This window comes from Ambystoma mexicanum, chromosome 10 (genome assembly GCF_040938575.1).
Source record: "Ambystoma mexicanum isolate Mex_15411 chromosome 10, UKY_AmexF1_1, whole genome shotgun sequence".
In the NCBI taxonomy this organism is placed as follows: Eukaryota; Metazoa; Chordata; class Amphibia; order Caudata; family Ambystomatidae; genus Ambystoma; species Ambystoma mexicanum.
The window spans coordinates 1,093,776,142-1,093,799,893 of NC_090932.1; the positions used below are offsets into that span (position 1 = coordinate 1,093,776,142).

Sequence of the window (23,752 nt, forward strand, 5' to 3'; positions counted from 1 at the left end):
GACTCTTTATCGACTTCTCGACAGAGCAGACCCCTCAAAAAAAGAAAGGTACATGCTTGAATGGGAAAAAGATCTGGGAAAGGAAATTGCAGTCGAGAAATGGGGCAAAATCTGGGCCAGACTACATAAAAGCTTGCAATGCATTACAGACAGAGAAGGGGGCTATAAAATTTGCTACAGGTACTACGCAACTTCAGTGGCTCTCTGGTGGGCGAAATGTTGGGACACAGTGGTGGCCGAAAAAAATCACAGCGATCCGTACAGGCTTCCTAAACAGAACCCTGAACATATGGGACCCGTTTATGGAATATGCTGCTAAATTCCCGACCCTCACCAGGAGGCCCCCGTTGACCAGATGGCTCCAAGGTAGCCCGCTCTACTGAACCACAACCCTACCCCACAGCGTCCCATCACGCCGCAATCTGTGTATACCACTTGGCATCCGAGGACGAGATGGACCACGGACAATAATACTTCTTCCAGCACTAAGAGTCCCATCGCACCGGTTTCTCCGATAGACACTGCTGCCCTAACATATTATCGGATGCTGCACCATTACTGCTGTTATGTTCAATGTAACGCTCTTTGAAAATGCCAATAAAATGTTGTTATGAAAAAAAGAAGAGAGCACATCAGGTTTCCCAGTGAGCTGTCCTAGTTCATATATAAGTTCGGTCCACTTTACACTTGTGGATTCTCTCCATTCCCTGGGCTGCCTCCCCTTACGGAGTTTGTGCCCCGAGACATTTGGGTGGTGCCTGTTGAAATTGCCCTTGTGGCAAATTCCCCATGTTCGGGGGTCGAACCCCTTGCTGCGCACCCTGCTGCATGCCTGGTGCTTGCTGCTGCACGGTGTGATTCTGTGCACCGCCCTGTTGTGAGATTGCAGGTGGATTTGCTGTGCCTGCTCTCAATTCCTTGGCCATTTTGCCGTGCGCCTTGACTTCTGCATGTGCGCGCTAAGTGGCCCGTCATTCCGCACAGCCAACATACTGGTATGTCCGTTTGACATATCCGGGCTGCCCGTTTGCACGTTTTGAAAGCCTCCTGGACTACTCTGCCATCCTCTTCCCCTAAATGCTCTTCCCCTTGGGTACTGTCCTACGTTACCTTGGTTATTCTGCTGTGGGTTAGCCACTTGTTATAAGTTCTGTTCAGCTAGGCTAGTTAGCATGGCTCCTTCAAGAGCATACTTCGATATTTTCTTTTGCACCAGCTTTGCTTCCTCACCCTTTCGTGTTGCCTCCTTTTTCTGATTCTTTTCTTGCAACAATCTACAGTAATGTGCGATAGTTAACTGTATTTCTGCCCAAAGTTTCGCCTCAACCCCTACCAATTTCTTGAGCTGTTTCTGCACTGGTTCCGGCAACCCTTGGCACAATATGTGGTAAAACACTGGTATAGATTTCGTCCAAGATTCATGTGTTTTGAGCACCCACACGTCTTGGAAAATCTGGATATAAATCAACAGATCTTCTGACTCCTTCATTTTTCGAGTCATTATAGCTTCCATATCGGAAGTGTCTGGGTACAGCACTTGTAGCGCTTTCCATACTGCAGCTCTGCAATTATTAAATGGCGCTCCGTCGTGTGCAGTGTTAATTATGGTTACGCCAGGGTACCCGGCCCGTGTCCACACATCTGCTCTCTCACCAAGAATGGCATTGAGGAGACCTTTAATGTCCCCTATAGCTAACGTGACACCCCCTGTCATTTTTTCTAACTCGTGTATCCATTTCCCGCCTCCCGATGTCAGCATTGGAAGCTTGTTTTTCAGGTTTTCTCGATCCATGTGTGGTCATGGAATATATTGCGGTCTTGCTCCCCCCTTTTCTAATAGCGGAAATTGGAATGCGCAGCCTTCTTTCTCTTCTCCCATAGTTCTCCTGTCTATCGCTGGGGTAACATTCCCGCATCGCCGTCTGCCTGCCAATGTTCTCAACCTGTCTACATAGGCGGGTGCTGACACCCCCCTCTGACCATGGGGTGTTTCTTCATGCTGGTCAGATTGCGTGGCAGACTCTGATGTCCTCGGTGCGGACTCGCTAGCGTCTGACCATCGTACCCCTTTGTCACTTGGGAGCTGCTTTTCGCACCGTCTCCCATCTTTATTTGTCTCACGCTCTGTTTCCTCTCCGGAGTCGTACGTCGATTGTTCCCAATTCACGCAACTCCTTGTGTCATCATCGTTTTTACTGATTTCTAGTCTGTCCAGGGGCAGTCTCTGGCTCCCACTACTTCGGGTGACATCCTCAGTGTCATACAACTGAGTGCTTTCCAAGCGCTCGTCTTCCCTTTGCCCTCGGGATATTTGCTTTAGCCCCATTTCATCATATATTTTGTCGATCGTTTCCCCGATGCTTCTGGTGTCGAAGTCATCTTCAATGTTTGCCCCAATCGTGCCTGGTACTGAGTCGTACGCAGGAAAGAATTCTTCAATGTCTTCCCATTCTACAACAGGATCAGGTTTTTTTAACTTCCTGCTCCCGATATTAGAAATCTTGTGACCTCTGTCAATATCATCATTGAATTATTTCCGCTTCCTCGCCTCTTCTCTGCCCTTTTCTTCCCTTCTCCTTTCATTTCTACGTTCATTTGCCCTTTGAACTTCCTTTTCTTTTCGTCTCTTTATCCTTTTTTCACGTACCCTTTGCTCTTCCATCCTTAGCTGTCTCTGTCTGTACTGGTCATAGGCTGCTTTTTGTTTGCGATCAAGCTGTTTTTCCTGCTCCTCGTGATATAGCTGTTCTCGCCTTAGCCTATCTTTTCTTCTTATCCTTTTGTCCCTTAATTCCTTTCCCTTCTCCTTCTCCCTTCTTTGTGCCTCATCTGACTTTTCTTTAGGTCTCCCATCATTATTTCCTTTTCCATCGAGTTTCAACAATATCTGTCCTCCCATCCATTCGTCTGTTTCGAATGCTATCTCATCAGTTCTGCTTTCACCTCCTTTCCATTTCTTTCCCTCTCTTTCTTTATCGAGAGATGCACTAATCTGTGCCTGGTCCTTTCTCTCATCATCGCGTCTCTCCTTGTCCCTCGGGACTACAGAGGTAAGATTCTTATCCTGATCCTTCCCTTTATTGTCGTCACTACTGTACGTAGGTGACTCAGGCAGGGTTGCTATACCCGGTGGCTGCGTTAAGCTCTCTTAATGGGTAGAGTCCCTCAGGCTTACTTCCCTCGGTTTCTGTTTCAGGCGGGGCAGGTGGCACGGTAGGCGCCTCACCCCCCTCCGTGCATACGTTTAATATCCAATATCCAGTCTGCCGGTGGCTCTTCGTCCTTCGACTGTTCGAACATTTTCCAAAGTTCTAGAACAGCAAGGCATTTAACTAGTTTCTTGCCTGTATATGTGGCATGCAAGTAAGTCGTCATACGCTGTAAGACGGCTTTAGATAAAGACCCATTTTGTGGCCACGGCATAAACATCTTATGGGCAGTACCCTTAACTCACCCAGTGCTGTATTTCTTAAGCTTGGGTGCATGTATCGGCAGTTGCTTACATAAGTGTGCTAATGGAGTAATGTCGTCCATGCTTAAATCTGTTTCTAACAATACTGTCATGCAAGCTTCAACACTCCCAACAATATGAGCGAGCACCAAATACCGCGAGCTCCAATCCAATCTTTTCCCGCCAGAATTTTATATCACCAATTTACTTCAAGAACATCAATTCATGTGTGATTCCCTCTTGACTATAGAATCGCGTAAAAAACCTACTTAATTTCAAACAAGGAGACAAATTTCCTTACATGTGACATACAGGACACGTACAACAGATATTTGACAGACTAGACAGACACCAGCTGGACACAAATATCTCTGCTTCTAATTTGTACCCCGACATGGAGTTTAAACGAACCACTTTTACGACATCTTTAAATGTGGTAGTAGCCTAGTCGCCCCCTATTATGTGGGCTCTGAGTTCACATTTCTTCTGACCGCTATATTAAAGCACAGGAATAAGGCGTATCCTCTCTCTTTGTCTCAGGTGACCGCCCTGGTAATCTGCGTTTTCTCGGGTGTCTACCATGGTAACCTCTGTTTTCAATTATTCTCGAGTCATTATCCCCTTATATATATATATGTACAGTCTTCTCTACTTCTGTTTATTTTGTTTTTTCACCTCCCTCCGTTACCTTTTCCCTTTATTTGTTCTAATGCCTATGACATTTGCCAAAGCATTCAATTTTTGTTTCACTTCCCGCTCGCATCGTTCCTCTCTGGATCCTCGGGATCACCGCCTCCGTTACCGCCTGCTTCAGTCTTTCGCCTGATCCACTGCCCGTAGGAATGGAAGGGTTTATGTTTTAAAAAACGGGTCCCTTCAGACCCACTGTAACGCTCACCTGACTCCCACGGAGGCGCTGGTCTAGTCTGCGTTGCTGTGGCCTCTTCGAGCGTGATGCGCAGAACTCGGAACACCGACTGAACAGGACCCTCAAATCTTGCTCGTCTGGCCCGTAGGAATATCCTTCTGCAGATGAGAAAGGGGATTAACAGTCTGCAGAATAGTGTGCTTGCTCCCCCTCCCCCCCTTCGTTCTTCTCTAACTTCCTCCGAAATCCCCGGTTGAAGCTCACCTTATGGTTTGAAAGGATGAACTCTCCATCCTGCTTCTGGTGCAGGGGCGCGTGTTTGTCCAGTTACTTCACTGGTTTTCAGAATGGCGCTGGCAAAATCCACTTGACTTTTCCGAGCAGAACGCCGTAAGTATGAAGATTACAAAAGTTCAAGTGTAGAGCCTCCTTTTCTGTTGCCTTCCTAACCTGTGATCTGTCCGTTATTTCAGGTGCAGAATGAAGGCGATGCGTTGAGGGATTGAATTGCCGATGGTAAACTCAGGTGAGTTAGCGATGGGGGCGATCCCTCTTAATGTCTTTATATTCCTCCAGTAATGTCTTTTGTCCTTTCCCCATAGGGGCCGGGGTGCGGTACCTGCCAACGAAGCGGCGCCAACCCGAAATGAGGAATGGTCCACCAACAGAAGACCGGTAAGTGTTATGGCGGAAAATTAGGCTTTCCTCATATGTTCCTTCTGCTCACCTTTTGTCTCTTCTTCTCTCCCCTAGGCGCAGAGATGTGGCGACCGGTGCAGGCAGTCGCGGTGGAGCCAGAAGAACTCCCGAGGACAGGTGAGTGAAGCGCGGCGCTGCAGCGAGCAACGCGGTGCTTTTAAATGAAAGTCTTTTCTCAGGAACGCTGGCGTGAAGGTTCCAGATGCAGGTAAGAAGTTTGATAAAATTCTTGGTTTTCACCTTTTTCTTCTCTTCTTTCCTTATAGGTGTTCCAGGATCGAGGAGGGCGTGGCTGGAGACCAGATGCAGGAGCAGACACAGTGAGCGTTCAGCTGCTTGGATGCAGAACAATGCGAAGCGTGAGCTACTGTCTGGGCGTGGCTTAAATAGCCCCCAAAGTAGTTCCAGGTAAGTATCCTTCCCTGGCCACGCCCGAGTGGTAAAATAGTCCCAATGAAAAAATAGTCCCATTCAGGTCTCAGGGAGGCCTGAATCTTGCAGCATGGTCTGTATCAGGTAAGTGCACAAAACACCTTCCTTTATGAGCCTGGCGCCTATGGCGCCAGGACTAATGTCCAACATGAGCCTGGCGCCAACGGCGCCAGGACAGAGTCCAAAGAGCCCCTATAAGGGGCCGCTGGGCTTTTACCCGGGGGCATGATGCCTGCTCCTGGGGGTGCTGGGCCTGGCCTGGTGCTCCGGGGGTAGGCATCATGACACCCACTGCAGTTTTGGATATATTTAAGCTATCATTGTCCACAGGAAGCGTCACACTCTACTCGGCCAAATCGCGAAGGACTCGTGATATTGCCGAAGACCTAGAGTTACTTCGTGTCGATGGTCAATAGGTGTCTTATTTTAATCAATAATTGATGGTCAAAACCATCCTCTCCACTACCAAGTGTACAAGAGGGCAGAGCGACCTCCGACGGGCCCATGGGATCAGAGCTCACCCTTGAGTACTTTAAGCTGAGATAGCTGCACCTTGAGGGGGATGGGGTGCGGGATTCTCTTACTCCAACACCAATCAATAAGGAGAACTCAATGGTTTGGCAAAGGGAAGTCCGTTTAACAACAAGTACAGAAACGGGGAAGCAAATAGGAAATCAGCAGTGATGCGGTCGCCCGTCTCGCTTCAACTTCCAATTTCTTCATTCAGACAGCAATAGTTATAGTAAATTCTCGTCATCATTGACGTGTAACACTCAAAAGTTTGTCATGCAATTCTGTTGGTTAAAAAGAAAACTATAGGTGCTATATCTGTATATGGTAACAGAGTGTGAGGATTGGATAACTCTTATCGGGTGGGCGTCTACGCCCATCCCTCTACATCACTACAAGTACGACGTCTCATTGGTCCTACTAGCTATAGGAACCTAGATTATTCAGTCCATTGTGATTGGATCAGTTACACCCCCAGGCATAAATCTCCACTTTAATTAGCAGCATGCAGAATGTTCACCCAGATGCGGTGTGCCCCACGATTCACGCTGCCTCCCTTCCATCAATCAGTACTTTAGGGCTGTGTCAATTAGTTGGCTGAGGATGGACTCGAAACTGTAGCTTCTTATCGGGAAAAGTTATGGCATCCTCTGGGTTTGGGTGACATCAGATGTTGGTACCTCTTCGCGCTTGGCTGGTCACGTGTTAGCACACCGTGAATCTGCTTCATTTTCCCTCTATTTGTGTATTTGATTCTCCCTTTGGCTTTGCCACCTGCCTGGGCCCCCTTATCTCGACCTTCACGGAGCGGCTGCTATGCTCTTAAGTTTCGATTCTTTGAAGTTGCCGCTCTCGTCCCTTCCTTGGGTGACCTCGAATTCCCAGGCATGAGCTGCTTCTTACTAAGTTTCGATTCCGCTCTTTCGTCTGGCTTTGTGCTGGTATATGAATCCTGGCCTGTTTCACCCCTACCATCCTGGGTTTAATTCTGCTTTTGTAAAATGGATTTGCACTTGTATAATGTGCTTCTTTGAGGTAGGTATATAGTTGGCACTTGCCGCTCTATTCTTATACTAAGCATAGCAAGAAGTACCATTTCATTAGCTTCTTGCATTCCAAGCCTATTTACAAGTGTTAGCTAGTTGCATATTTTCATCCAGCTTCATGGTTACGTTTCTTTATATTTCAACATCGTTTCGTCCATTACATAATTATTCTATACATTTCGTCTTTGCGTGTCATCTTTTGACTGTCGTTTCATTCATCTGACCATCTGTCCAGGCCCTAGTGTCGTTACCATTTGCCTTCAATTAAGGCCCTTTGGGTCTTTTCGGGGACAGTTTGTAAGTAGTCTTCATTTCGTGTCAGCTGCTGGTACGGTTGTCTCATGGTTGTCTGGTTATTGGCACTTCAACAGGTATTGCTCTTCTGATGGGCACTGGCCGGAGCCCTAGTGCTGCTCTCTGTTGGTTTATTTGCTCCTCATACGTCACATATCTCGGTGAGTATGTTCCTGGTATTTCAAAATGGGTGGCTGGAGTGCAGGCCATATCTGGGACCTCCTCTACACCACCAACTGAGACATTGGCCTGGAATCCCCATAATGATGGAAGGGCCCACAAGGGAACACTGAGTGGGAGAAGCTATTGGCTTTGGCAGGGGACTGATCTGAACTATATATAAGATCTTGATAAGTGGGGAGAAGGAGGGTGAAGGGGCACTGAAGGGAAAATGGGAGAACGTAATAAGTAAGGCGCTCACTGACAGAGTGGGACGCTACGCAATTGGCATACCGCGTATACCTCGGTGCAACACCAGGAGCTACAATATAAGCTCCTACACCAGTGGCATCACACCCCAGAAAGACTTCATAAAATGTTTCCCACAAGGTCTGCGCAGTGCTGGAGAGGGTGCAGGGAAAAGGGAACAATGGAGCATATTTGGTGGGGATGCCAGCGGCTTCAGCATTTCTGGCAAGAGGTGAAATCTAAAGTACGGGAGATAATGGGAGTAGACTGGGAGTTTGAGGGAGGGGAAGTACTCCTAGGCATTGTAATTGACAGGCAGCAAGGTCTCTGGAGGAGCGCCGGGAAGCTATGGGCAAATTTAATGTTGGCCTCCAAGAAATGCATAGTCAACAGCGGAGGCAATCGGAACCACCATCCATAATGCAATAGTATTATGCGATATGGGACACTGGACGTGGAGAAAATGACGGCAACAATATGAGTGTCACTGAAGAGCTTTGGTAAAGTTTAGTCTCCCTTCATAAACTATGCAATCACGGACACTGCACACCTGTACATCCCGAGGAGACTGAAGGCACTGGGAATTCTAGAGGATGAATGAACTGTAAAACGAACATTAGGACTGAAAGAACTGCCAATAGGAACTGTTGGGAGGAGAGGGGAGGGTTTGAAGTTATTGTGGTTGAAGCAAAAATTTGATTGAAATGAACAACACAGCACTTTATAAAGAGATCCAAAGTTATTATATATGTAAACTGAGCTGAGCAATAAAGATTTGGTTATAACAAAACAAAAAAACCTCTGCTGGATGTTTCCTCGCCCTTTAGGTCCCATGGCTGAAGGTAAACGTTTTGCCCCAGGTGCCCGAAGTGCCATTTTTACATGCCGCCATTTAAGTGAATTGAGTGCGTTCTCCCACGCCTAACCTGCGACCCTGCTTCCTGGTTCCATTGTGCTGCTCCCACCTCCCGTCCCTCCCCCAGCCGTGACTGGCCATTTTCAACCCCAGCAACAACTAAGGTTAAAACTCTCTGCTGGATGCTTCCTCGCTCTTTAGGTCCCATGGCTGAAGGTAAGCGATTTGCCCCCGGTGCCCAGAGTGCCTTTTTTGCATGCTCCCATTTAATTCAATTGAGCGCGCGCTCCTGCGCTTGCTTGTGAGCCTGCTTCCCAGTTCCCTTGTACTGCGCCCGCCTCCCATCCCTCCCCATAGCTCCGATTGGCCATTTGTGCCTGCAAATGAAGACCAACCAGGGCAGCCCTCTGCCCGACAGCCCCCTCAGCGAAGGGCCCCAAGGCAAAGTGCCGCTCCAGCAGAAGCAGCTCCAGATGGTGTCTGCAGGTCTCAGCAGGGGTAGCAGGAAGCCGTCAACCAGCAATGGCAGACAAAGTAGGTGTGGTGGAGACAGGGGGCACAGCAATCACTGCGCCACACTTAACTGACCCCACCTCTCTCCTACCATATCTTCCCCATCACCCATTAGCTTGAAGCCTGCATGATGTACCAATCTCCATTTGGCAACTGTTAACCCGATATATATCCAATAAGCTGTCAACTGTATTGCCTAGACATCTCTCACATCTAGACAGGATGGTGAATACTAGCTTACGTCACATCTAGACAGGATTGTGAACATTAGCCTGTGCCATATTTAGATAGAATTGTGCATATTAGCGTGCGTCACATCTAGAAAGAAATATGGAGTTATTCACATGCCACATCTAGAAAGAATTTAGAAATTAGCAGGCACCAGATCGGGAAAGAATTGTGAAAATTAGCATTTATCACATCTAGATAACGATGCCACTAACCAACCCACTAAAAATCTCCCACGGCATACACCTCCCAAACTCTAACCAAACACAACCACACCTCTAAAACACACAAAACTGCACATACTTCACTACACCGCAACAACAAAACAAATCACACATAGCCTCGCACGACAGAACACGACGGCTACCAACCGAAAAGCACACCTACGTTTAGTGAACAGTGTTAACCGAACTGAAGCTGCCAACAGAACATCTACTGCTCTCTTGCACTTTTCCCGCTCTGACCTACAAACTCGCCCCACCCACTTTCCTTTTCAGATCCGCCAGGGGACCACTCCGGTGGTGATAGTGCCCTGTACAAACGTCCTTTAACATATTACAGATTGCACAAAGTACAACACAAGGCTTTTTCACAACAAGACAAAATGTGAAATACAAAAGAATAATACAGTTGTAGGTAACACATGAAAAGGATAGTGTACCAGAGAAACAAACGACACAATCTTTGAGGCAAAAATACGATCAATGGATATATAGAGAAAAAGAAGAACATGCATCATTTTGCATCATAGGTGTACAAGCATGTACCCCCGCATTGGAGAAACAAACATTGAGATACTGCCCCCACCCCCGCCCATGAAAACCCCCACCCATGAAAACTCCTGCTGAAAAAAGGAGCGGGATAAATTGGACATCTCCTCCAATAATCAAAGTTGAAGGATATGTAACCCCTTCCCAGTTCCTACATCGCTGCTAATGAGTCAACAGCATTGTTTATAGCGCACACAGGAAAGCTGCTCTCTTCGCCTAAACATCTAACCACACTACTTTTCCAAACATCTTACATGGATCCAGCCGAGTGTGATCAAACCATATTGGTCCTGGATCAAGAACAACTCCTCCTCGTTTTCAGTGTCACAATAATCGGGACCACCAGACTGCTTTGGCACAATGACGTGGGTAATGGTGAACTCATTTCTCATCTGGAAGACACAAGTGGGTAGTGAGCATAAAGACAGACCAAGTCGAACACATTCACAGTTGCAAGTGAATAGCTAATCAGACTGTGATGTACATATCAGTGACTCAGAAGCACCAACACTTCAAAAGCATCAGCTAAAAAGCAATATAAATTCAAACAGGACTCCCAGATCAAAGTCACATATGTCATCTAGATGAATACAAGATACATTGCACTGTAATATCACCAGTGACTGGCCAAACAAAATCTATTAAAACTAGAGAAAATATTATTTGCAATGTAAAGGTCTCAGCATAAAAAGAAACGCGGCCCACAGACTGCACTCCTGGACTATTTGCAGATAACAATTTTAAATCAATTTAAAAGGTCACTGAGAACCCTCTTTTGTAGCCAATGAGCTGCCATCATCAATCAAGGCTCTTCCCACCTCAAAGCCTCTGAGCTTATGTGGCCATTTGCTGCCTATCACATGCCAAGAGGGGCCTGTGATGGTCAATGCCTCCGTCTTTTTTTTATTTACACATCACTTATATGCAAGCATGTACAAAACATAACAATGTAAAACAGATAAAAATCATCATCATCCTCAAAACAAATAAAAATCATCATCATCATCCTCAAAGGCCCATTCCAAAAAAAAAAAAAAAGTAGAAGAAGAAGTAGTAGAAGGAGAAAAGTAAATCAGTCTAAGTCTGGTTTCAATCCACAGCCAGGCTTGTAGTAACCTCCATAAGAGTGAAGATTCTTCTGACCAGCTCTAGTACAGCTAAAGACAAAGAAAGCCGTCCACCCCATCTTATGAAAGCCCACCAGTCCTCCTGCGATTTTGTTGATGATTCCTCTATAAATCTCCCTAGGAGATTATTTCTTATAGAGTTTAGAGGCCTCCGTCAGGAAAATTGTGGATTTGCAAAACTGGCAAGTTTTTCTCAAAAGCATGGCAGGATACTGTCCTTTCACAAAAACCAGCTTGATGAGGACATATTTTGCAGGACGGTCATATTTTTGACATTGTGTCACATTCTGCATGCCGCCAAAGCAGGACATTCATATGTCCCAGTTTGGCCTGTAGTTTATCTGCTCACCCATGGACCCCTTGCCCACGTCAAAGTCAAGCAAGTTTTAGTTAAAGGAGCACTTCAGAGTGGGGAGAAGTACAAAGCAAAGGACACATCTTTAATCTCTTTGTTTTATTTTTTTTATCTGCTGCGCTGCTGTGTTCGTGTACATTTTCAAACTGCAATGATCGTGGTAAATTGGCCAGAATGTAATTTACAGGTGGAGACAAGCACTCTGCCAGTAAATAACGGTCCGGTACATTTTAATGGCATTACTGTATAGAGCTTGATGACAGAGCATAAAATCCACTCTGGCTGTAACCCATGCCAAAAGCATGCCAGGCTCTCTGCCCACATCGATTTTTGATGTGGCTAGAGAGGCCTGAATCTATATGAACACCACCTGCAGTAAAAAGCAGATCTAAGGCATAGGGATTAATTGTACTGGTGGAAGGCATAATCACTTGTTTTTTGTTAACATATAAAATGGCACATGAGGGAGGCCACCAGGGGGCGCAGGCAAGATGGCCGCCTGAGCCGATAAGCTCCATACCCAGCCCCAGGATACTAGCGGAGTAAAGGCGGAGGAAGGACCCCATTCCACGCATGGTAGCTGAACTAAGCCGTGGGAACCCGTGACGCCCTGAAGGGTCCAAACCAGAAGTTTTTCCGTGCCCCCTCGGCTGAGTTCTGCCACCTGGAGTCTCTCCTGCCCCTCTCCCACAGTCCTGTGCAACGCGCCTGTGGAGACCACCCAGGCCGTGGACTGCCCGGGAACCAGAATGATCCACAGCGGGCCACGGAGAGCACCCACCTCGAGGGCAGCTGAGGTGAAAGCTGCGGTACGCCTCCGGAGCCCTGCTGAACGGACTGAGGACGCGGAGCGTGCACACAGGGGCAGCCTGGACCTTGCGACCTGGAACACCAGAAGAGCTTCCCGCTAACACCTCAGGGTAACCCGACCCCTGCAGACATCCCGTGCCTGAGCCCCTTGTGTGCGCGAGCCGAGTGAAGCCCGGGGTGCAGCACCTTTCCCCGACTTGCGGCTGCACAAGTCAGGAAATCAGGGGGCCAAGGCCACGAGCGGACAACCACACTACTGCGCCCATCCCTGAGTCCGGATGAACCCCAGGAAATCCACACAGAGGAGCGGCACCGGGCCGTCGCGGCAGCGCGCCCCTTCCGCTCCATAAGGCGAGAGGGGGCACCTGGAGCGCTTGATATGGGTCCCCCCGCCCCAGGAAGATTGGGCGCACCTCAGCTCATCACCTGCGCATAAGTGGAGCTGGACTGGGCCCCCGGTGTCCCTCAGCCATCCAAACACAGAAGAGGCTGGGAGTCATTGGGGCCTCACACGGCTCTGCACCAGGGGTTCCCCAGCCTGGGCCGTTGCGGGAGCGTGCCCTAACATAACAGGCTGGGGGGGCATACACGGATCCACGCCGCAGGTGAGGGGCCCCAAGGTGCCAAACATTTTTGAAACCAACCTCTTTACACCGGGCCCCGGGAGGGGGAGTCCCACTCAGGCAAGAGGACCTGCCCCGAGGAATACCGCAGAAGGCTTGTCCTCCCACCCCACGCTCAACCCATAGACTACTATTCAGGGGTCCCTCCACCCCCGGGCTAACCCATCTGCCCATCGTTGCCTTGGACCCAGATTGACCCCATCTGAGCACCCAAAGACTGCCACCTCGGGGGTACCTGCCGGCCTCAAGCAAACCTTGCTCACCTCTGGAGCTAGTACCCATAGACACTGCATCCCCCCCCCCCACCCCACCGCACGGGCTCCACTGCAACCCTGCTGAAAACCGTGGGCTGGGACACAGGGTCCCCGTTCCTGCAGGCCCTATAGGGGGCAGAGGCCAAGTCCATCCTGAGCAAGAACCCCATGAGCTGGAAGGAGGCCCTCTCGAAGTACCAGTTGTGCGCCAACGAGGGCGACATGGCTGCTGGGGGTCCAGCCACACCACCCCCCGACTTGGGTGCCATCCAAAACAATATTCAGATGATCTTAGAAGAGATTTGCGGGATATGAACCGACATGGGCGCCAAGCTTGCAGACCTTACAAAAAAAGTCACCACCCTAGAGGACCGCATGGAGGGAGTCGAAAATAATCAGCTCTCCACCGCGCTCCTGGAAACTCAAATGGAAGCTAGGTTCCAAGAGGTGCAACGTCGCGAGGAGGAACTATGGTTCAAGGTGGATGACATGGAAAACAGGGAGAGGAGAAATAATCTGCGCATTTTTGGCCTGGTAGAATCGGAGGGCGAAAGCCCACAAGGCCTAGAGGGCAAGGTGCATGACATTATACAGATTGTCCTGGGGGCCAACGTTGATTGGGAGAGGGAGAAAGGCATCCAACGGGTAACGGAGGACCTGGTGAGTGACTGGGCCGGCTACTGAGGTGGCTGAGAAGGAGACGCTCGGGACCCACCACGAGGTCCTGCCAGACTGGACAATCTCAATGGTAAAGCAAAGGTGAAGGGAGCTCGCAAGTTTAAAAAAACTAGAGACCCGTCAACGGCTTCTGAGGGACACCTGAAGTGACCACGATACCACTCCTTAAGAAACGGGCGAGGTCCTTTTCTGGCGACGGTGCCAAATGGGAGCACCCACAAGGTTGAGGGCCAGAGCCCTGAGGCACTATGGCCACACGCCACATTGGCACCATGTTTGACTCTCAAGGTTATGAGGCCAGTTGTTGTTTCCCGAATGGTAATCAAATTGTTTACGGGCCCACAGATGGGGTCCAAGTTCAATAATGTGGGCAGAGGGAGGGGGTCACAGATGAAAGATCCCGCTTTAGATACCCACGCTGAGGACAGCACGGGGTAACCCACATACGATGACAGGGATGGGAATTCCGAACACTTGAACTACCCGGGACTGGGGTAGAGTCCTTGGTGGTTCGTTGACCAACCCCGACGAGTGTTGGGGGACTTAGACGAATGCTTTAAAAAGGGGGGGGAGAGGGGGAGGGAATGAGGATCAGGGAGTGGATGGGACAGGTCGGAAGGGTGGGGGAGACCAACGAAAGGGGTAGGGGGAGGCATTTAGGGGGGTTAAGGGGAGGGGGGTCAGCCAGATCAAGCCAGAGCTCCGGGTCTCAGAACGGGTCCTATATCGGAACCGAATAAAGGAGCAGAAAGAGAACAGAACCAAAGACGACAATGGTTGAAGGTAGAATAGGCACACTCAATGTCGAGGGCTTAAATTCCCAAAACAAAAGATCACTGACTAGTAATATGTTCCGCAAACAACAGCTAATGGTACTCTTCCTACAGGAAACCCACTATAAATAGGGGAAAGAGTCACCCATTAAAGGGAAGGAAATCGGGTGCAATTTCTGGGCATCCCATAGAAGTTCAAAGAAGGAAGGGGTGGGTATTCTTCTTAACAAGACATTCCACCTCACAAACATAGAAACCAAGAGGGGCTTTGGGGGGCGATTCCTAGGGATTAAGGGCACCTGTGAGGGCGAACGTATCACTCTGGCCACCTTATACGTGCCCAACTCAGGCCAAATACAGTTTCTGACCCAGATCTTTGGGGTAATGGACGAAATGGCCAGAGGGGGCCATGATACTGGGCGGTGATTTCAACCTCATAATGGACCCCAAACTGGATTGGTGGACGGCGAGAGGAGTGGGTTTAAAAGGGGCCACCAAAGACAACCTAGCACTACAGACCCTTTTAAAAGAACACTACTGGGTAGAGGTATGGCGCACAGCATGGCCGGGCCCGGTAGGGTATACTTTCTTCTCTCCCCCACACTACACCTACACGAGAATCCACCTGCTTTTAACCTCAGAGGAGGTGGGGTGGGGTAGCCGCGCTCCCCAAGGTGGAAGCAATAACATGGTCTGACCATGAACTACTGGTGGCGAGTTGGTCCTGCCCCTGTCCCCGAGATCTTCATGGTGGAGCTGCAATGACACACTTTTGAGTGACCCAGTATTCAGAGACTTCCTGAGAAATTAAATGGTAGCCTACTTTGAGAAGAATGACAATGGGGAATCCGACATGATGACGGTGTGGGAGGCAGCAAAGGCCACCTTCCGGGGTCTCCTTATAGCCGAGGGCTTCAGGCGCAAGTGAGAGAGAGGGCTTATTGAAAACAAGTTACGGGTTGAGTTAAAGACCCTGTGCGCAAAGCTCAACCTCACTGGGGAAGACAGGGAAACCCTCCTGGCAGAAATACAAGAGAAGAGATAAGCACTGCAGACATAACTCATAGGGGAGGTGGTTAAGAAATTGCGATATACGAGACAAAGATACTATGAACGGGGAGAGAGAGAGTGGGGACTCTACTCGCGCGTAGAGCTAGGGGATGTAGAATGGAGAGGAGGGTGGGACCCACCAGGGATAGCGGAGGCACCATACGCAACAAGAAGGAAGAAATAGTAGACTGCTTTGCACACTTTTAAAGGGAACTCTATACAAATCAGTGGAGGAGATTTGGGCATACCTGGCGGAACACCCACTACCCTTGTTGACTGAACCGGAATTACAGGACTTAGAGGGGGACATAACAGTGGAAGAGGTTGAAGCCGCCATCAAGGGATTAAAAGTGGTAAAGGCCTCGGGGGGGGGAGATGGCTATACGGCGGACTTCTACAAACAATGCCAACCCACCCTAACGGAAACCCTAGCCAAACTGTTTAATCATATTAGAAATCAGGATACAATCCCCCCCACCTTTCTGCAGGCCATCATTACTGTTATACCCAAACCGGGAAGAGACCTACCAGACTATGGATCATACAGACCCAATTCCCTCCTGAACCTTGATGCCAAGATTTTCACCAGAATCCTGGCAACCCGACTAGAGAAATGTCTAACCCGCCTGGTCCATCAGGCGGGATTCATCCTCAACAGGCAAGGCTCCGACAGCATGCGCAAAACCCTCCATGTACTAAACTCAAAGATGGTCCGAGATGAAGGGGCTCTGCTGTTGGCACTTGACGCAGAGAAGGCCTTTGATAGGGTCAGCTGGGGATTCATGGCGGAGGTCTTCTCTGCGGTAGGGATGGGACATAGGTGGTTGGGATGGATGTCAGCATTATACTCCACCCCCTCAGCCAACGTGGTCACGAATGGGACAGAATCTGGGGCTTTTTCACTAGGGAGAGGAACCAGCCAAGGCTGCACACTGTCCCACCTAATATATGCCCTGGTCATGGAGCCCTGGGCGATTTCCATTCGAAACGATGAAGCAATCAACGGAGTAAAGATAGGCGATTCCCACTGTAAAATTAACTTATTTGCTGATGATGTGCTCCTCTACATCACTAGACCCTCACTAATGGTTCCCCATGTGCTGTGGGGCTTGGCACGCTACGCAGACCTCTCAGGATTCAAGGTTAATCTAGGTAAATCGGTGGCATTCATAGGGGGACAGTTATCGGAAACTGAGACAAAGTACGTGGAAGAACTCCCCTTTTGACTCCAGAGGGAAAGGTTCCGACATTTGAGGGTAAAGGTCACAGCCAATCCCGCTGTCCTCTTCCCCAACAATTTCACCCCACTCTGGACAGAAGTCAAGAGGGATATAGAGAGATGGGCGGGCTCGGGGTTCTCGTGGATGGCACATCTTAACCTGATTAAAATGGTAGTCTTCCCTAGATTCCTGTTCCTGTTTCAGATGCTCCCCGTTCAGGTGCCCAAAACCTTTCTAACAGCAATAAAACGTACCCTTCTTAGATCCCTCTGGGCGGGCAAGAAGCATAGAATTTCATATGATGTTCTAACAAGGCCCAAGGAAGACGGAGAGGTAGGCAGCCCAGTTGAGAATTCTCACAGACCACTTCAACCCTGGGACAGAAAAGCAGTGGGTGGCAATGGACAACAGGGTACTTGCCCCGGTCACGCTGGATGAATGGTTGTGGGTCCCAAGAACACGTGTCCCAAAACGGGTCCTACACCAGCCGGTGCTGCGAGTCTTGTGGTCGGTCTGGAAGGAAGGAGGCTATTACAGATGGCTCGCCACCTGGCCCTCCCCGCTGAGCTGCATATGGGCCCACCCCGTTTATAGACGAAGTGGCCGAACCAGCCGCCTTCCAACAATGGAGGCAGGCCACCTGTGGGTGGGGGGATCCTTCATGCCCCCATTAGACCTGGAGGAGGCCCTGGGGCTGGGCAAACTATCACCGTTCCGCTACCTCCAGCTCAAGGGAGTCCTCACTGAACCTTCATGGGGCGACACCCTCGGGAGAGACCTAACAGATTTTGAGAAAATGCTCATCTCCACCTGGGGCTCCAGGGGGTCATATCTCGCCTCTACAAACTTCTTCTGTTCTCGGCCCCTGGCGAACCTCCGCCAGCCCGGACCCAATGGGAGAGGGACTTGGGAGGGGCAGTAGATGATAAGAGATGGTCAAAGATGTGCATCCGAGCCCACCGCTCAACAACTTCGGTTCAATACCGACACCAGGCCCTAAAAGGTACTACATAGGTGGCACTAACCCTCCCCCACCCCCCCCCCCCGGTCTCCCAAGAGGATACTCAGAATGAGACTGGGATATGACCCACATTGTTGGAAATGCCAAAAAACAAAAGGTGACTACATACACATGTGGTGGACATGCCCCAGGGTACAGACATACTGGGTAGAGGTCCTATCCTAGATCAAAGCGGTCGATGGAGTTTGTAGACCCTTCTGCCCCTGGCTGCTCCTCTTTGGGATTGAGGTAGGTGATGACCACGAGGACAAAAAGGCCACATGCTACAGGTCATGCTGGTGGCAGCTAGGTGCTGCCTAGCCCAAAAGTGGAAAATCCCACAAATGCCAGGGGAGAGGGACTGGGTTTCCAAGGTCTGGCGAATTTACGACATGGAATTTCTGAGACACGTCCTTGATGAATCTAGGTCGAACATTGAAGAACACTGGCTCCCCTTTTTTTTTTAGAAGTACGAGTGCCCGACCTGAAGCAATAAAAGCACACCTAAGGACCTGCCCAGACACCAATGAACAATGGGGACAATGCCCCAAGGATATGAGACACTAGACTGACAACCTTTCCATAGGGGCCTCAACAAACTGAGCCAAAGACATTTGTGGACAAGAATTATTAATAAACTGTACCTAGGAACGTTCTCTGTGAACCCGATGGATAAACCAAATACCAATGCTCGATCAACGGCTGAGGGTGGGGGTGGGGGTGGGAGGGGTGGGTGATAAGGGTTATTGTTAAAATGTTCTTTGGGTGCTTATTGACGAAGCAGAATGCATGATGTAATAACCAAAATGCCAATAAAAATGTGATTTTAAAAAAAAAATGGCACATGAGGGAGTGCATGGATTCCTACGCCTTTTTTACAGCCCCAACACAATATCAAATAGTACCATAGATGTAGACGTGTTAGCCATCGAGGTCCTCTCCTTGTGATTTGCATGAAATTTAAAATGTAATTTAAAATGTGTCTATTCGCCAAGTGACTTCACTCAGAGTGACCATTATTGTATGCGGGAAGCAATACTACTTATTTATTTTTCCTTACCTATTGTCTGAGTGAGGGGTAAATTGGGCAGCTTCCTGCTATCTGATACAGAGCGGTCTAATCACAAGGTACCATGAGCACGTGGGAAATGAAGAGCGGTCTGGGAGAGCTCACCTAAGTTTAATTGTTCAAACAAAGGGAAGGAAAAGCTTCTTCACGTACTGTCTAATTATCATGAATAGGTAGGGAAACCTGTGTACAAGTTTTCTTGCAGTCAATGGGTGCCATCAAAGTCTAGATTCTGGTCAAGTGTTTATTACCAAAGCTAGATGAACCACAGGTTTGGACTAGCCCAAAGAGGAAAGCCCTAAGAGCAGGTTCATCTGGTTACTGTGGGCCACATTTAAGGAACATATGGGCCAGTTTGATGAGTCAATGCACCAAGCAGCTTATTGTTTTTACTAACAATATTGGCCCAATGTGCATTAAAATTGAGTATTTGACACATGCTTTATCAGAAATATGCCTCCCAATGTGCACTAATCAAATAGTGTGTATTAAAAAGTAATAAAAAGCAATACATGACTGTGTACTCCTTTTTTATGGGTACCTAGGTCTATTTTTTATCTCAGTCCAACCGTGGCAAAGCACTGTTTTAAGCAGCACTGTAAGGCCATCATTTGTTCATTTCCAAGCCAAAGCTTGTCTGGGTCACAAATGTTCTACCCAACTGAAGCCTGGACTAGACATTTCAAACAGAGAGGGAGTGTCCAAGAAGAACAAATTACTTACCCCTGGTAATGTTCTTTCTACTGGATGTTCCTTCCACAGATTCCTCATCTTCGAAATATCCATATCCTGCTATGCACTCTCGGAAAAATGTTTGACGGCAGATGGTGCTGTGCAGTATTGAGTCTATGTCCCTCGATGGTTACCATTCCTGTGCCCGGACGAGACATCGATGATTGTATAAAAATAGCACGCATGGCACCTATTGCCTTAGTTTTTAGTTTTTCCCTCTTTCTGCACAGCCGACTTGAGGATTATGTAACCAGCATGGGCGTTGAAAGAGAAGCATATTAAAAGAATTCACCCAGAGTCAGAGGGGTATGCTCAGAGGTTTACAGGGTTAATATCATGAGAGGACAAATAATGGAGAGGATCAAATGGAGCTCCCATTAAATATTTTAATATCCAGTTCAGATCTCAGGTACAGAACCAGAAAAGGGACCAGTGGGAAAGTACTTGTCAGTCCTTTCACGAATTGATTGAAAATTGGCATCTTAAAGTAAGAATCTTGCTCTGACGTGAGCTTAAAAATGGATATCGCTGCTAGGTATTCCTTAACGGTAGCCATCTACAGTGCCTGATGGGCTGGATGCAGTAATAAAGAAAGCACTGCAAGTGTATAGGATCAATATCTTTAGCTCTACACCTGCTGCAAAACCTCTTTCAACGGCAGTGGTATATAATGCTTTTGTTGCTTGTCTTCTAGCCAGAAACAACACCTCAATCACGTCTTCAGAGAGGTCCCAATATTTCTATCTTTACCTTTCAGAAACCAGAAACCAGACGTGAAGATTCAGAGTGAGTGAAGAAGAATGCCTCCCTCTTGCGAGAGTAGGTCCACTCCCTGGGGAAGATAGAATGGAGGGCAGCTGGACATGTCTAGAAGATCCGGGTACCACATCCTTCTGGCCAAATTTGGAACAATCAGGATCATGGACTTCCCGAACTACCTCAACCTTCCGATATGAGGAATGACTGGGACTGGTGAGAATACATACATGAGTTGAAATATCCATTCCACTACGAATGCGTCCCCCAGAGCTCCGCTCTTGTACTTGCACCTCTTGTTGACACTGGAAGCAAACATATCCACTTGAGGGGTCCCCAATAGGTGACTGTCTCTTGAAGGACTTCCTGAGCCAACTCTAACTTGTGGGAGATCGTGCTCTGCCTGCTCAGAGCATCCGCCATCATATTCTTGTCTCCGGCTATTTGAAAAGCCGATAGACAGATCCAGTTTTGTAATGCAAGAAACCAGAGCTGCATTGCCTCTATATCTCCACTTTTGTTAAGGTAATGCATGGCCACATTGTTGTCAGTCATTATCAGGACGTTCTTCCCCTGCATGGAAGGCAACAAGACCATCAGTGCTAGTCCGATCGCCCTCAGCTTTAACAGGTTTATGTGTAGTCTTGATTCAGATGGCGACCAAAGACCCAGCCCGGGAAGGGAAGAATCTGTGACAATAGTTATCTCTGGCAAGAATTGCCCAAATGGTTCCACTAGCATCACATTATCCTCGCGGGCCCACTACAGGAGATCCTGTGCAACCTTGCTTGGGACCTGAAGGTGGTCTGTAATATTGCCTGAAAATTGTGACGATTGGGACATAAGGTCCCAGTGGAGGGACTTCATCCTTAGGCGGCCTTCTGGCACCAGGAAAATGCATGATGCCAAGAGTCCCAACAACCTCAGAAAATCAAATGCCGATAGTTGTTGGGCGTTCTGAAATATCATTACAATCTGCAAGATATGTTGAGCCATCAACCCAGGCGGCAAAGCCTTCCCCAAGGGAGAGTCCAGGACTGCTCCAATGAATTGCAGCTTCTGGGAAGGTGTTATCTGGGACTTCTTGAAGTTGAGGGAGAAGCCCAGTTTGTGGAGACAGTGGGAGGTGCTGATGAAATGTTCCAGAGCCTGTCTGGGAGAACATGCTCTGATCAGCCAATCGTCTAGGTAGGGAGAGATGTGAATCCCTCCCCACCTTAGATTCGCTGCCAGCACTGCGATCAACTTGATGACGACCCTCGGGGCAGTACTCAAAACTGATAATGAACTGCAAATGGCAAACCTCAGGTACTTCCTGTGCTTGGGATGTATAGGCACATGAAAGTAAGCATCCTGAAGATAGAGTGACACCATCCAATCCTGGGGCTGAAAGGCCTGGAGGACCTGCAAAAGAGTGACATTTTGAATCTGTCCTCCTTGAGGGACTTGTTCAAGCATCTGAGGTCCAAGGTGGGTCACAGTCCTCGCCTTTCCTGGGAACCACAAAATAGGTGGGAGCACCCACCTGGTATTATTCCGCTAAAGGTGCCCTTTCCATTCCACCTTTCTCCGACAGGGAAAGAATCTCCTATAGTAGGAGTCAATCTGGTTCCCGAAGAGATTGCTCGGTCAGGGTACAATCTGGCAGCCTTTGTAGAAATGGGAGACGGCACTCTTGGGCCACTGTAGTGCCCATGCATTTGAATTAATGCAATGTCATTCCAACAGATTTTGGGCCAACCTGCCTCCCATCGGGGTTCTGTGAGCAAAGTTCTAAGAGGTTTTTAAGCTGTGGCAGAGGACAGTAAGGAGGTGGCTGCCTGAGCAGTTTTTCCTCCACGGCCTCTGGGGCACGTTTGAACCTCCTTTGTCCGCTCTGGATAACTTGACCTCTTCCCTTTGCCCAAAAGAGGAGTAATAAAGAAAGGAATGCTCTCTCCAAATCTGTGTGGGCGGGTGTTGCTGTTGTGGCTGATGGATGGCTGCCCCCTAAGCTTTTGCAGCAGCCTTACAAGCTTGTAGCTTTTTCAACTGTTGGATGCCTTTGGTCCAAAAAGGTTCGACCCATCGATTGGACATCAGGGGCTTAACCCGACTTGGGTAACCACGTAAATCTTATTATCGCACTCAAGCACATACACCGGTGTGGTGCATGACCAGTGGTTGGTCAAGGAACCCTACCGGGTTTGGAAGAGATTTCAGATGTAGTGCATGACCGGGGAGAGGCTGTGGAAGTCTGCGGAGTTGGATGCGTTTTATGTGTTGTGATGTGTGGCTCTGTGGAGTCCAGAGGTATCTAGTGGGAGGCTGGTACCTGAAGCTGTGTGAAGCTTTGTTGTTTTTTTTTTGCAACCTCTTGGGGTCGTGAAGGTCCAAGGATTTCGGTGGAGATCTTTGGGATGCAGTTCCAGTCACATTGTTATTTTTTTAGGTGGTTTCTGGAATTGTTCGCGAGTTTTTTCTTCGTCAATTCTAGAAGCTTGGCAACATTCCATCTATGCAGCTGTGTTTGCCTTGGGGTGATTTCAGTTGTGTAGAAGGGCTCAATTGTCTGGCCAACATTTGCAGCGTTATGCTGGTGGTGGTTGTTTAGTGACAGCTGTTTGCCTTTCTTTATTGGTGTGATTGGGTGAGTGACTGATTGGTGACTTGGTGTGTCTGTGTTTGCTTGAATTTTTGATTGGATTTAACAGTGGTTTGAGTTGGGTGTGTGTGTTCCATTGTTGTTCAGGGTTGATTGTTGAGTTGTTAGTAAGTCTCTTGTGTTGTTGCGACAGTACATGGTCTATCCCGGTTTGGGGAGTTAGTGCTTGGAAGTGGCAGTCCGAGGTTCCCTTGTGGCAGGGGGGAGGGGAAGGAGTTTTGTTTGGTTAGGAGCATAGTTGTGGCAGCTGGGTCTGTTGTAGGGATGTTAGTTACGCCTGTTGGCACAATTTCCCAGGTGTTGTGGAACATGGTTGAGTGTGAGGAGTGTGAGGTTGTTTGCGGGTGTGTGTGTGAGGGCGTGTTCTTTCTGCAAGAGGAGGAGGTGTTAGGGTTGGCCTCGGCCTTCTCCAGTTGTGCTTGTGTTTGGTGTAAGGAAAGGAGGCGTTAGGGTGGTCCTCTCCCTGTATGTTTGAGGTGCTAGGACTGATGTCATCCTCAGAATGTAGGCTGTGAGTGTGGAGTGTGAGGTTAGAATGCTTGGAGTTGAATTGGTTCTAACCCAGGCAATTAGAGTATGTGATCCT

The 23,752-nt window shown here is 48.6% G+C and overlaps 1 protein-coding gene across 4 annotated transcripts in view; it reads right to left on the minus strand.

The window, feature by feature from the left end:
* Positions 1-23,752, minus strand: part of STAMBP (STAM binding protein) — a 675,416-nt gene that overhangs the window by 341,103 nt on the left and 310,561 nt on the right. For all 4 annotated transcript variants that reach the window (XM_069618921.1, XM_069618923.1, XM_069618924.1 and 1 more), the window contains exon 7: positions 10,330-10,467. In XM_069618921.1, the coding sequence (XP_069475022.1) occupies positions 10,330-10,467 (138 nt within the window). The remainder of the gene's footprint in view (positions 1-10,329; positions 10,468-23,752) is intronic.